We start from the raw sequence: 11,132 nt of genomic DNA on the forward strand, positions 1-11,132 counted from the left end.
TATTAGTATATTGGATTCTCAAAATGTTCCTGAAGTCTTCTGTATTTCTTAATAATGCCTTGCTCAATAAAATAATTAAATATTGAGATTCTCTGTTAAATATGCTTTGTATTTGGCTTTGTTTCAATAAATCACTGTGGAAGGTGGTATTCTCAAAACAACAAACAAAATTTTCAAAATATACTTTAAACTTTTGACTCAAGCAAGGATAGTAATTACACTTTCTTTACCTTCCAACATTACATGAAATTTTCTCTGTCATTTGCTGTGTAATGGGGAATCTGTGCCAAATCCAAATAGGTTACTATTAAACAGAGATCAACTCTAACAACTATGAACACAAAAGGTAAAACAGATCTGAAATTGGTAGGATTCCCAGTACTGAGAGGGAGGCTATAACCTTAAACATATTTTTCATAAGTAAGCAGATTTGCTGAAGTGTGTTATTTTCCTAGTATGTTTACTTTCTTTAAGGTTATATGGCTCCTATCAAAGATTAATATGCAGGAACATTTTCTGACTCTGGAGTTTATGTTTTGCCAACAGTAGATTTGATGTTCCTTTGTCTTATTGGAAACTTTTTCAAAATAGTCTATTCTGTGAAGACAGTGGTAAAACAGATGCACTGTGTCTTCCAGTGCAAATGGTTTCAAAAGGCTCAAAAGTCAAAGTTTTCAATACAGATTTTATGATTTTTAGAAACCAAGGCTACTTTCCTGTCACTGAATGTATTTCACTTATATGGTAACCAAAAAACAAAGGATGTCACTGATCCAGCTATGGGTCTGTTTTGACTGTATGTCAGAGGTGAAAGTAAGCCAGTGCGCCGTACCGGGGCGGATTGGCTTCCCCTGGCGGCAATTTAAAGGGCCTGGGGCTCCCAGCAGCAGCTGGGGCCCTGGGCCCTTTAAATTGCCGCCAGAGCCCCAAGGAAGCAGTAGCGGGGCTGCTACCACCCCAGGCCCTTTAAATCGTCCCCGGAGCTCTGGGGTAGCGGTGGCGGGGCTCCGGCAGCTATTTAAAGGGCCCAGGGCTCCGGCTACCACTACCGCCCCGGAGCCTGCTGGAGCCCCGGGGCTCTGGCGGCGATTTAAAGGGCCCAGGGCTTGGCCGCCAATACCACCCCAGGCCCTTTAACTTGCCGCCGGAGCCCCACCGCCACTACCCCAGGGCTCTGGCAGGCTCCAGGGATGATTTAAAGGGCTTGGGTTGGTAGCGGCAGCTGGAGCCCCGGGCCCTTTAAATCACCGCCTGAGCCCCCGGCTACCGCTGCTACCCCGGGGCTCCGGCAGTGGGGCTCGGGTGGTGATTTAAAGGGCCCGGGGCTCCCACTGCTGCTACCTCCGGGGCCCTTTAAATCACCACCCGAGCCCCACTGCTGGAGCCCTGGGGTAGTGGTGGCAGGGCTCTGGCAGTGATTTAAAGGGCCAGTGGCTCCCGGCTGCCGCTACTGCAGCAGAGCCCCGGTCCCTTTAAAGCTCTGCCAGAGGCCGGGGTAGCAGCGGCAGCCCCCTCTGATGGTGATTTAAAGTGCCTGGGAATTTAAAGGCCCCGCCTCTTCCAGTAGAGGCCCCGACTCTTCTGGTTGAGGCCCCGCCCCCTCCTAAGGACTCCAGAGTACTGGTAAGTCCTTTAAGTTACTTTCACCCCTGCTGTATGTCCAACTGTACTGAAAGACGATACATGCTATTACTATGTACATGTTATCACTATGTACATCCACTAAGTCAATATTACAAAGTTTCAATGCAGTGAAAAATATTAAAACAGACATCTGTTTTACACAATGCTATTGTGTAATACAAAATGCCATTTTGGGAGTAGGCCCCACAGTCAAAAAGCTACTATTACAGTAATTACAGTTGTTTCCTATCATGGTCAAATTTCACAAAGGTTTTCATGATTCTTTCCCTCCCCTCTTCCCATTTTTTGTAACCAGCTACACGTTTTTTGCTCACTAAAGTTATTGTAATTTTATGTGTGGAATTAGGACCATACATTATCACAGCTGCAATGGGTACATTAAAGGCCCACTCCTGAAGCCCAAATACAAATCCATAGAGCACAACCACAGAAATGCACACCTGTCCATATACCTATATAAATAAATCTGTAGAAACTGACTCCCACACCTACATGCAGATACACACGTGTATTCATGTGTACACATCTAGCATGCACTAACACATACTTCCATATTATTACAATTGTTTAGTGCCTAGAGACCCCAACTAAGATCAGGGCTCCAGGGTGGTAGGTGCTGGACATACACATAAAAAGAGAGAGACTGCAACAAAGACTTTATAATGTAGCTAAACAAAGGTGGGGAGAAACGTATGCTACGTTGGCTCTTCTGCAATTATTAGTCATCAACATTCACTTTTAAGAAATAATACATTTCTTTTAGAGTTCCCTCCTCTTTTAAAAACTTGTTATGAAATAAATACACACATTTTATGCCATCAATTTTTTTTGTGCACAAGCCAGAAGGAATAAAAGGAGTTAGGCTGCAGAAGGAGTTAGGCTGCAATTATTATTCACACAGGTATACACACATGCGGCAATACACGCACCTCTCTACACAAAGACACAAACAATGCATGCATACACACATTTGCCTACACAGAGACACCCAGTCAGGAAGGGAGGAGGGTGGGCTGGAGGGGAAAAGATGGGTGTGTGAGTGGAGGAGAGAGGATGGGGAGGGAAAGAAGCCAAGGACGAGAGCAAGGTGGGGATGAGAGGTGGCAATGAAGGAGAGAGGAGGGGATGTGGGGTGGATGGGGATGCAGGGGGAGGCAGAAGGTTACAGGTGCATGAGGATGTGGGGGGCACAGGGGTGTATAGGGACATAATGGGAGTGCAGCAGTGTATGGAGGTGAATGGGGTGCAGGGCTGTGGAGGGTGAGGGACATGGGGGCGGCAGCTCCATGAGGTGGAGAGGATGGGTGTAAAGGGTACAGGGCAGGATGGGATGGGGGAGGGATGCAGTGATAACCGAAGGATGGGGGCGGGGGGTAGCTCCCTTATGGACACCCAGCCAGTTAGCTGTAAAATCCCTCTTGGTGTCTGTTCTCTGCTTGCTTTACCTGTAAAGGGTTAACAAGCCCACAGATAAAAGAAAAGGAGTGGGCACCTGACTAAAAGAGCCAGTGGAAAGGTAGAACTTTTTAAAATTGGGAAAGAAACTTTCCCTTTGTCTGTTGTTCTCTGGGCTGCAGGAACACGGAGCAGCAATGCTATGAGCAGAAATGCTGTGTAAGGTTTGAACCAGGTATGAAAAAGTATCTTCCATACCTAGAAAAAATTATTTGGATATGGAATGTTTGGTTAGACACAATCAGGTTTATTTCTTATTTTGACTTGTGGATCTCCTCTGTGCTAACCCCTGATGCTTTTGTTTGCTTGTAACCTTTAAGCTGAACCCCCAAGAAAGCTATTTTGGGTGCTTAATTTTTGGAATTACTCTTTTGAAATCTAGCAAAAGCCTAAGTTCCAGATGTATTTTCTTCTTTTTTGTTTTTAATAAAATTTACCTTTTTTAAGAGCAGGTTGGATTTTTGGTGTCCTAAGAGGCATTTTGTAATAATCTGCTTGTAGGTTGGCACACTTCCCCAACTGTTTATACTTTATTAAAGAGCAAGCTCACCTAAGAGGTTTGTGCATGTTGTTTGATTAGCTGGTAGCACAGCTAATTTCCTTTGTTTTCTTTCTCAGCTCTTCCCCGGAGGGGGGGTGAAAGGGCTTGAGGGTACCCCACAGGGAGGAATTCCCAAGTGTTCCTTCCTGGGTCCAAGGTTGTTGTTTTTTTGCATTTGGGTGGTGGCAGCGTTTACCAAGCCAAGGTCAAAGAAAAGCTTTGGGAGTTTAATACAAGCCTGAAGTGTTAAGTATTATTTTTTAAAATCCTTGCGGGCCCCCATCTTCTGTACTCAAAGTGACAGAGTGGGGATTCAGCCTTGACATGGTAGCAGAGCAGTGGGATCATTTTGAACCAGAAGCACAGACCTCAGGATTTTAAAAGGATACATTTTTCCTTTTGGCTGCTTGAAAACCAGGGAGGGTTTTTTTCCCCTTTCTTTTCTTTTCTTTGCTGCCTGAGGGGGAACAGGCAAGCAAAGGGTTCAGCCTGTCAAGCCAGGTTGTTATAGAAGGAGGACTCTTATACAAGGAGACTCTTTCTGGTGGGCACAAGGAGGACTGGCATCCTCAGAGACAGCTGGTAGTTCCAACTAAGTATAGGGAAAAGCTCTTAAGTTTAGCCCACGATCACCCTAGTGGCCACGCCGCGGTGAACAGAACCAAGGACCAAGGGGAAGTCATTCCACTGGGAGGGGATGGGCAAGGACATTTCTACCTATGTCTGGTCTTGTGAAGTGTGCCAGAGGGTGGGAAAGCCCCAAGACCAGGTCAAGGCTGGAGGCTGTTCGTAACTCTGAACAAAACGTTATGGTTGTTCTTTCAAAAGTTTACAACTGATCGTTGACTTAATACAGCTTTGAAACTTTATTATGCAAAAGAAAAATGCTGTTTTCCTTTTTTTTTTTTTTTACTAGTTTATGTTTAACACAGTACTGTACTGTATTTGCGTGTGTGTGTGTGTGTGTGTGTGTGCGCGCGCTGTCTGACTGCATATTTCCGGTTCCAAATAAGGTATGTGGTTGACTGGTCTGTTTGTAACTGTTCATAACTCTGAGGTTCTACTGTACTGTGTATGAGTACTTTCACAGAAAGAAAATATTGGGTACTAAAGGACTAATCTAGTGAAGAATGGCATAACCCAAACTAATGGTGGGGAGCACGTAAGCAGAAGAGAGCAAGTTTAAAAGATTTGACAAGATATTTTAACACTGTTTTAAACCCACATGTGTATAATTGATGGACTCCTACTAAAAAGAAGTTTCTGCAAGAAAAACAGAAAGGAGGTACCTCACCAATATAAAAGGAACCTATCCTACATATTTTAAAAACAAAATGCAAAGCAGTGTAAAGCACAACCACTTGCTCATATTTCTGTAATAAATATATTAAGGACAGCATCTCTTTAGATATGTCTACAGTAAGAAAAGGTACGTTTTTACAATGAGATAGCTACCATATGTAAAACTCTAGCACAAGCTGGGCAAGCTGTAGTTTTACTGCAATTTAGCTAGTTGAGATGAATCCTAGATTCCCCTCATGAGAGCCATGGTGCTCCCCTCCTACTCCTAGGTGTAGGAGGTTAGGAGACCCCATATTCTCTAATATAGCAATGGCCCATAAAATATCACATATGCTTAGAGACCTTCTTTGGCCCCAGCAGACCTACTTCCTAAATCTTACTCTGGAATATGGCAATACATAATTGTGATGCAATCATTTCCATTAATACCTTCATATTCAGCTATCATGTTGACAAAAAATATACTTCATGGAATTACAGAAACAATATTGAGCTACTGGAGATGAAAATGCACATGCTTCTTGGTTTGTTAGGAGGGTTACTGTAAAGGAGAAGTATACCACGAAAGCTTATGCTCAAATAAATTTGTTAGTCTCTAAGGTGCCACAAGTACTCCTGTTCTTTATACTGATCTTGTGACATGTTATGAAGCAGAGCCAAAGGCTAGCACAGAATTACCTGCCTAAATTTCAGAAGGAAATAAAGGCTTCTTTTGTAAAGGAAAGAGTGTGCCTCTCCAGTATACTCTAATTCTTTCTTTTTCAACAAAAGAATGGAGAATATTTTAAATATCAGAAAGATTTGAGTAATAGAATTCTTCACTAAGTCAAAGGCTATTAAAGAAATTAAGCAGTCATGGGATGAGAGTTAAAGAACTGTCATGGATCAGAAAATGGATACACCACAGAAGGAATAAAATAGTTACTTGCATCATTGCAAAAGTTAACAATGGAATGCCCCTAAAATATGAAGTAGAACTGGTGGTGTTAAATATTTTTAGCAATTATTTAGAAGATGCGGTGAACAGCGAGATGGCAAAATTTGCAGATGGAAAACTTAATTTACACTAGTCAAGATTAGAGATGACTTAAGAAACCCAGAGGTGCTCTTATTTACCTTCTCACAGTACAACAACAAAGGGAAAACCAAAGAAACTGAACAATAATTAATTGAACTGTTATTAACTTTTTCCCCCTTCACAGTCTAAACCTTGCTGCCACTAAATGTTGAGGCCAAGAATTTAGTAGGATTCAGAAAAGGATTAGATATTTATATGAACAATGAGAACATTCACATATTAGCTGATATTTTAAAAAGGGGGATGGAGCATAAGCCTTCATACTTTAGGCCATAAGCCAACTAATTGACCAGGGTTAGGAAGAAACTTCTTCTATGATGAAATTTTCCATAACTGTCTTTTTCAGGGTTTCTTGCACCTTCCAGTGAAGCACCTGATAATGGCCTCTATCAAGACAGGAAAATAGACTAGATGGCCTACACTAGTATGGCAAGACCTACATTCCAACACACCAGTCAACTGATATTCAGTTTTCTTTGGACAAAATAAAAGTGAACTAACGTTCCACACCACATCCCTCTCCAAGCTGTCACTGTGTCACATTCTGACAGCAGATAAAGTTAATGGGGATGTATGAAACTGATGTCATTATGGCTTCATGGCCCAGGCAGCTGTGATGATAGGAAACCAATAATAAGCATTCATATAACCTCTACCACAGCTCCTAAGAAGTTGATTACACCCTTTACTGTGCCCGAAGTAGAAAGCCCTGGATATGGAGATAAATAAATCTGATCCTAACTCAACTCTCCAACGACTATGCCGTAATGGAGGTAAAAGGAGGCAGTCTCCACAGGCTGAGACTGACTAAAAGATCCAGATCAGAGGGATCAGTTAATCATCTTCATCCTGATGCAGCCAATTTTGTCATGCTGGGTTGCTGTACTCTATCCCAACTGGAAGTTAAGATACTCCAATTAGGATGGAAGTGGTCCACATTTGCCAGTGGGGAACCACCCTATTAGATGCTTTGTCATGCTGAAGTCATCTTCTGCCAGTCTTTCCCCTCCCCAGCCAGGATCCAACACCTCTTAATGGTCAGTGTCTCTCTTCAAAGCAGAAGAAACTTATCAGCTCAATCACACTTATGTTCCTGCACAATAGCATTTTCCCAGGATCATAGGGGTCAGGACATTTTAAGCTGATAAGGATCATACAGTCCTAGTCAATTTCACCAGGCAACTACTGAGAAAGTGATCCTGTATAGGAGTGAGGACATCAACTTATGAGCTCTTCAAAATTCTCAAGCTTGGGCAGGAAGACAAGAGAAAGAGACAGACATGCTCCCTTTGTATCCATGTCTTGGCAATGCACAAGAATTGTTTCAAATGCACAAATGATTCCCATGCCAATAAGAGCTATATTTTAAAAGGTCACCTCAATGATGAACATTTATGGTAGCTGCAGCTGGTTACAAATCTACTATGCTTGCAGCAGAATGGTCATATAGCAAGTGGTTTTAGCACCTACTTTGGAGGTCAACACTCTCTGCCCATTACATGGGTGGCCAAACAAACACCCATGATACCACAGAAACTCTAGTGCTATGGTTTTCTAACCTATGTCCACATCATGCCCTGCCATAGCAAAAACTTGCAGGAGGGCCAAACATTTGAAGTCACAGCATAATATTACATAGTGCAACTACACTGGGAACTGATAGTTAAAAATTTCTACAAGTGCAAAATCCAGAGTAACTTGTTAACCCATTTAAATGTTTTCTCTTGTCTCTCCATTCCAATTCAGAGCAGCATCTCTGGTGCACAACTGCAGCCAAACCTCATTTTCTTTTAAGATTAATCTGAAGTGTGCTTAGCAATGAGACAAAAATCTGGGATCAATATTTGCAACATAATTAAGGTGCTGTTACACAAGCTCATGCTCAAGGTGCCCCATTTATCTATCTATAGCAGGAAGACTGGCATATGACCACCTTTTTCCTTTCGATTCACCAACATTCCTAGTATGGAAATTTCTCATCTCTTCAACCCCCTTGCTTGTATTGCTTTCCCATAATGCTTTAATTCTATCTGAGGTCAACCTTCAGTAGCTGGATGATGTGTGGGGGTAAAAATAGTGCTTAGATACTATGATAATGGGCACTATAAAAATAGTGCCAATAGATCTACAATTCATAAATAATGGAAGACCATCAAAATGGAAAGGCAGCATCCAACTGAGCAGAAATAGCAGAAGCAGGGCCGGCTCCAGGCACCAGCGGAGGAAGCACGTGCCTGGGGCGGCACATGCCAAGGGGCGGCATTCCATCCATTCTTGGGGCAGCACAGTCGGGGCGACTTCTTTTTTTTTTTGGCTTCGGCAGTTCGGACGGAAGTCCAAGCAGCTTTTTTTTTTTTTTTTGCTTCTGCTTGGGATGGCAAAAATGGTAGAGCTGGCCCTTAGCAGAAGTGACAAAATTCTGACTAGTCATAAATTCAGACCTCATTATTAATGGCATTGCAAGTTAATGCATAAAATAGCTAATAAAGGTTAATACTATAAATGACTCACTGTGTTACCATAAAACAAACTGATTCAACACAGCACTGCATGTAATTTCAAGGAAAAGCAACCTAATTTGTAACTAGCTATAAGAACATACTTCATATTGTGAAATTTAAAATTAAACATATTGGAAATCTTAATCTCCATCAACTGGTAAAAAAAGGTGTCTTACAAATGAGAAACAGTTACTGTACATTCTAGGGAATGTGTATTTATCTTAAGGTGTACTGAAGATCAAGTTCTACTGTATGAAGACAGGACTATATCCCCACAGCTCTGCAGTTATTTCATTAATAGAATATGCCAGTACTAAAAGAGTTGCTCTAAAATGGATGCAACAGTATTAAAGTTCTGTTCACAGTACTTAGAGATATTAACCATGAATGCAAATGAGGAAGAATAAGGATCTTTGTAATCTTAATCAGATCCCAAGCATACTGCATCTTGGTAACACGCTAATGACAGTATCCGGGTAGCAAGTGGTCTCCTTGTCATGCACCACCAGTTTGTACCTTCAAGGAGCCTCTCCATCCACCACTTCCTGTGAACCTCATGCAGATGCCAGAACAATGGAGAGTCCTTATGCTCAAACAACATAAGGACTCCATAGGACTAATGCTGCTGCTGGCAATGACCTCTGAAAACAGGGGTGGCTCTATGTATTTTGCCGCCCCAAGCACGGCAGTCAGGCGGCTTTCAGTGGCATGCTAGTGGGAGGTCCGCCAGTCCCGCGCCTTCGACGTACCCGCCGCCGAATTGCCGTCAAAACGGCGGGACCAGCGGACCTCCTGCAGGCATACTGCCAAAGGCAGCCTGACTGCCGCCCTCACGGCAACTGGCACGCCGCCCCCTGCAGCTTGCCGCCCCAGGCACACGCTTGCTGCGCTGGTGCCTGGAGCCGCCCCTGTCTGAAAAGCAGCTCTTGGATGCAAAGGGGAGCAGAAACTGGAGAGGGCCTCCACTGGAGGTGCAGCATCTGTACTCCCTTGTGCTCACTGGAGCTCCAAGGGACATTGGGCCAGATTTAAAATGGTATTTAGGTGCCTAACTGTATTTACAAAAAACATCTAAGCCCGTGTTGTGGCTTACTCCCATTTACTTCAACGGCAGTTAAGCACCTAATATGCTTAGCCACTTTTTTAAATCCCATTAAGCATCTATCCGCCTATTTAGGCACCTAAATACTTTTGTAATTCTGGATTATTGTTCCTAAAGCAAGCACAAAGCCTGCTAGAGCTCTCACTGGGGCAATGTACAACTTGCACTGCTCCCAAAGAATTATTACTATACAGTAAAATCTCAGAGTTACAAACACCTTGGGAATGGAGGCTGTTCATAACTTTGAACCAAACATTATGGTGGTTCTTTCAAAAGTTTACAGCTGAGCAATGACTTAATACAGCTTTGAAACTTTACTATGCAGAAGAAAAATGCTGCTTTTAACCATCTTAATTTAAACGAATCAAACACTGAAAGTTTCCTTACCTTGTCAAAAAAAAATTTTAACTTTACTTTTTTTGTTTATTTGTTTTAGTAGTTTACCTTTAACACCGTACTGTACTGTAAAGCATTTGTTTATTTGTGTCTGCTGCCTGACTGTGTACTTCCGGTTCCAAATGAGATGTGTGGTTGACTGGTAAGTTCACAACTCTAGGTTCTACTGTATTCCACAATCCAGCCCTTAGCGTTTCATTAGATTCTGATGGGCCAGTGATGCAACTTTTAAAGTGTGCATTCTTTCTTCCTACCAAATAGAGCCATACTACTAAGATTCTTAAGGTCTGATTCTTCTATCATTTACACTGGTTTAAAATCAGGAGTTATTCCACTCAAGTCAGTGAATTTACACCAGCATAAAATCAGCATAAATCAGAGCAGATTGGGGCCTTTCAATTCCTTGTAGACCTTTCCAATATGTTAATCTTCATCTAGGCATAATATTTCTATAAATACATTTTGTTTGAAACAAAGTAACTCAACTGCAATAGAAACAATTTCCTACCTCAAACATACAGGTCTATTAGTGTCAGAGTGTTATTAAAAGACATCTGAAAAGAAAACTTTTCAAATCATCTTCTAAGTTATCTACCTTTGGCTCCAGAGATGACTAACATGACCCAGGTACACAATATGCCACAGTACTTTTATGCCAGTCTCCATCATAGAGAGAGATTTAAAAAAAAAAAAACCACAACAACAACAACTAGCATGTAAAGCAGGGGTGGGCAAACTATGGCCTGCAGGCTGTGTCCAGCCCATCAGACATTTTAATCTGGCCCTGGAGCTCCTGCTGGGGAGTGGGGCCTGGGGCTTGTCCTGCTCCAGCTGGGGAGCGGGGTCTGGAGCTTGCCCTGCTCCACATGCGCCGTGGCTCCGCACGGCTCCCAGAAGCAGTGACTTCCCTCCTCCAGTTCCTATGCATAGGGGTAGCCAGGGGGCTCTGCAATCCACATGCTGCCCCCGCCCCAAGCGCTTCCCCCCCGCAGCTTCCATTGGCTGGGAACTGCGGCCAATGGGAGCTGCAGGGGCAGCGCCTGGCACAGAGCTGCCTAGCCAGCGCCGGACCTCCACGTAGGAGCTGGATGGTGGGGGGGAAAGCTGCTTCCG

At 43.0% G+C, this 11,132-nt stretch overlaps 1 protein-coding gene across 1 annotated transcript in view; it reads right to left on the reverse strand.

Annotated features, from left to right (window-relative positions):
• The window catches only part of PLGRKT (plasminogen receptor with a C-terminal lysine), a 36,358-nt gene extending 30,968 nt beyond the window's left edge, over positions 1 to 5,390 (reverse strand). Inside the window, exon 1 of the mRNA XM_026652333.1 lies at positions 5,323 to 5,390. Within this exon, the coding sequence (XP_026508118.1) occupies positions 5,323 to 5,390 (68 nt within the window). The remainder of the gene's footprint in view (positions 1 to 5,322) is intronic.
• Between the last annotated feature and the right edge of the window lie 5,742 nt (positions 5,391 to 11,132).

The sequence above is a fragment of the Terrapene carolina genome, unplaced genomic scaffold (assembly GCF_002925995.2).
Source record: "Terrapene carolina triunguis isolate 2854851 unplaced genomic scaffold, T_m_triunguis-2.0 Scaffold113, whole genome shotgun sequence".
In the NCBI taxonomy this organism is placed as follows: domain Eukaryota; kingdom Metazoa; phylum Chordata; order Testudines; family Emydidae; genus Terrapene; species Terrapene triunguis.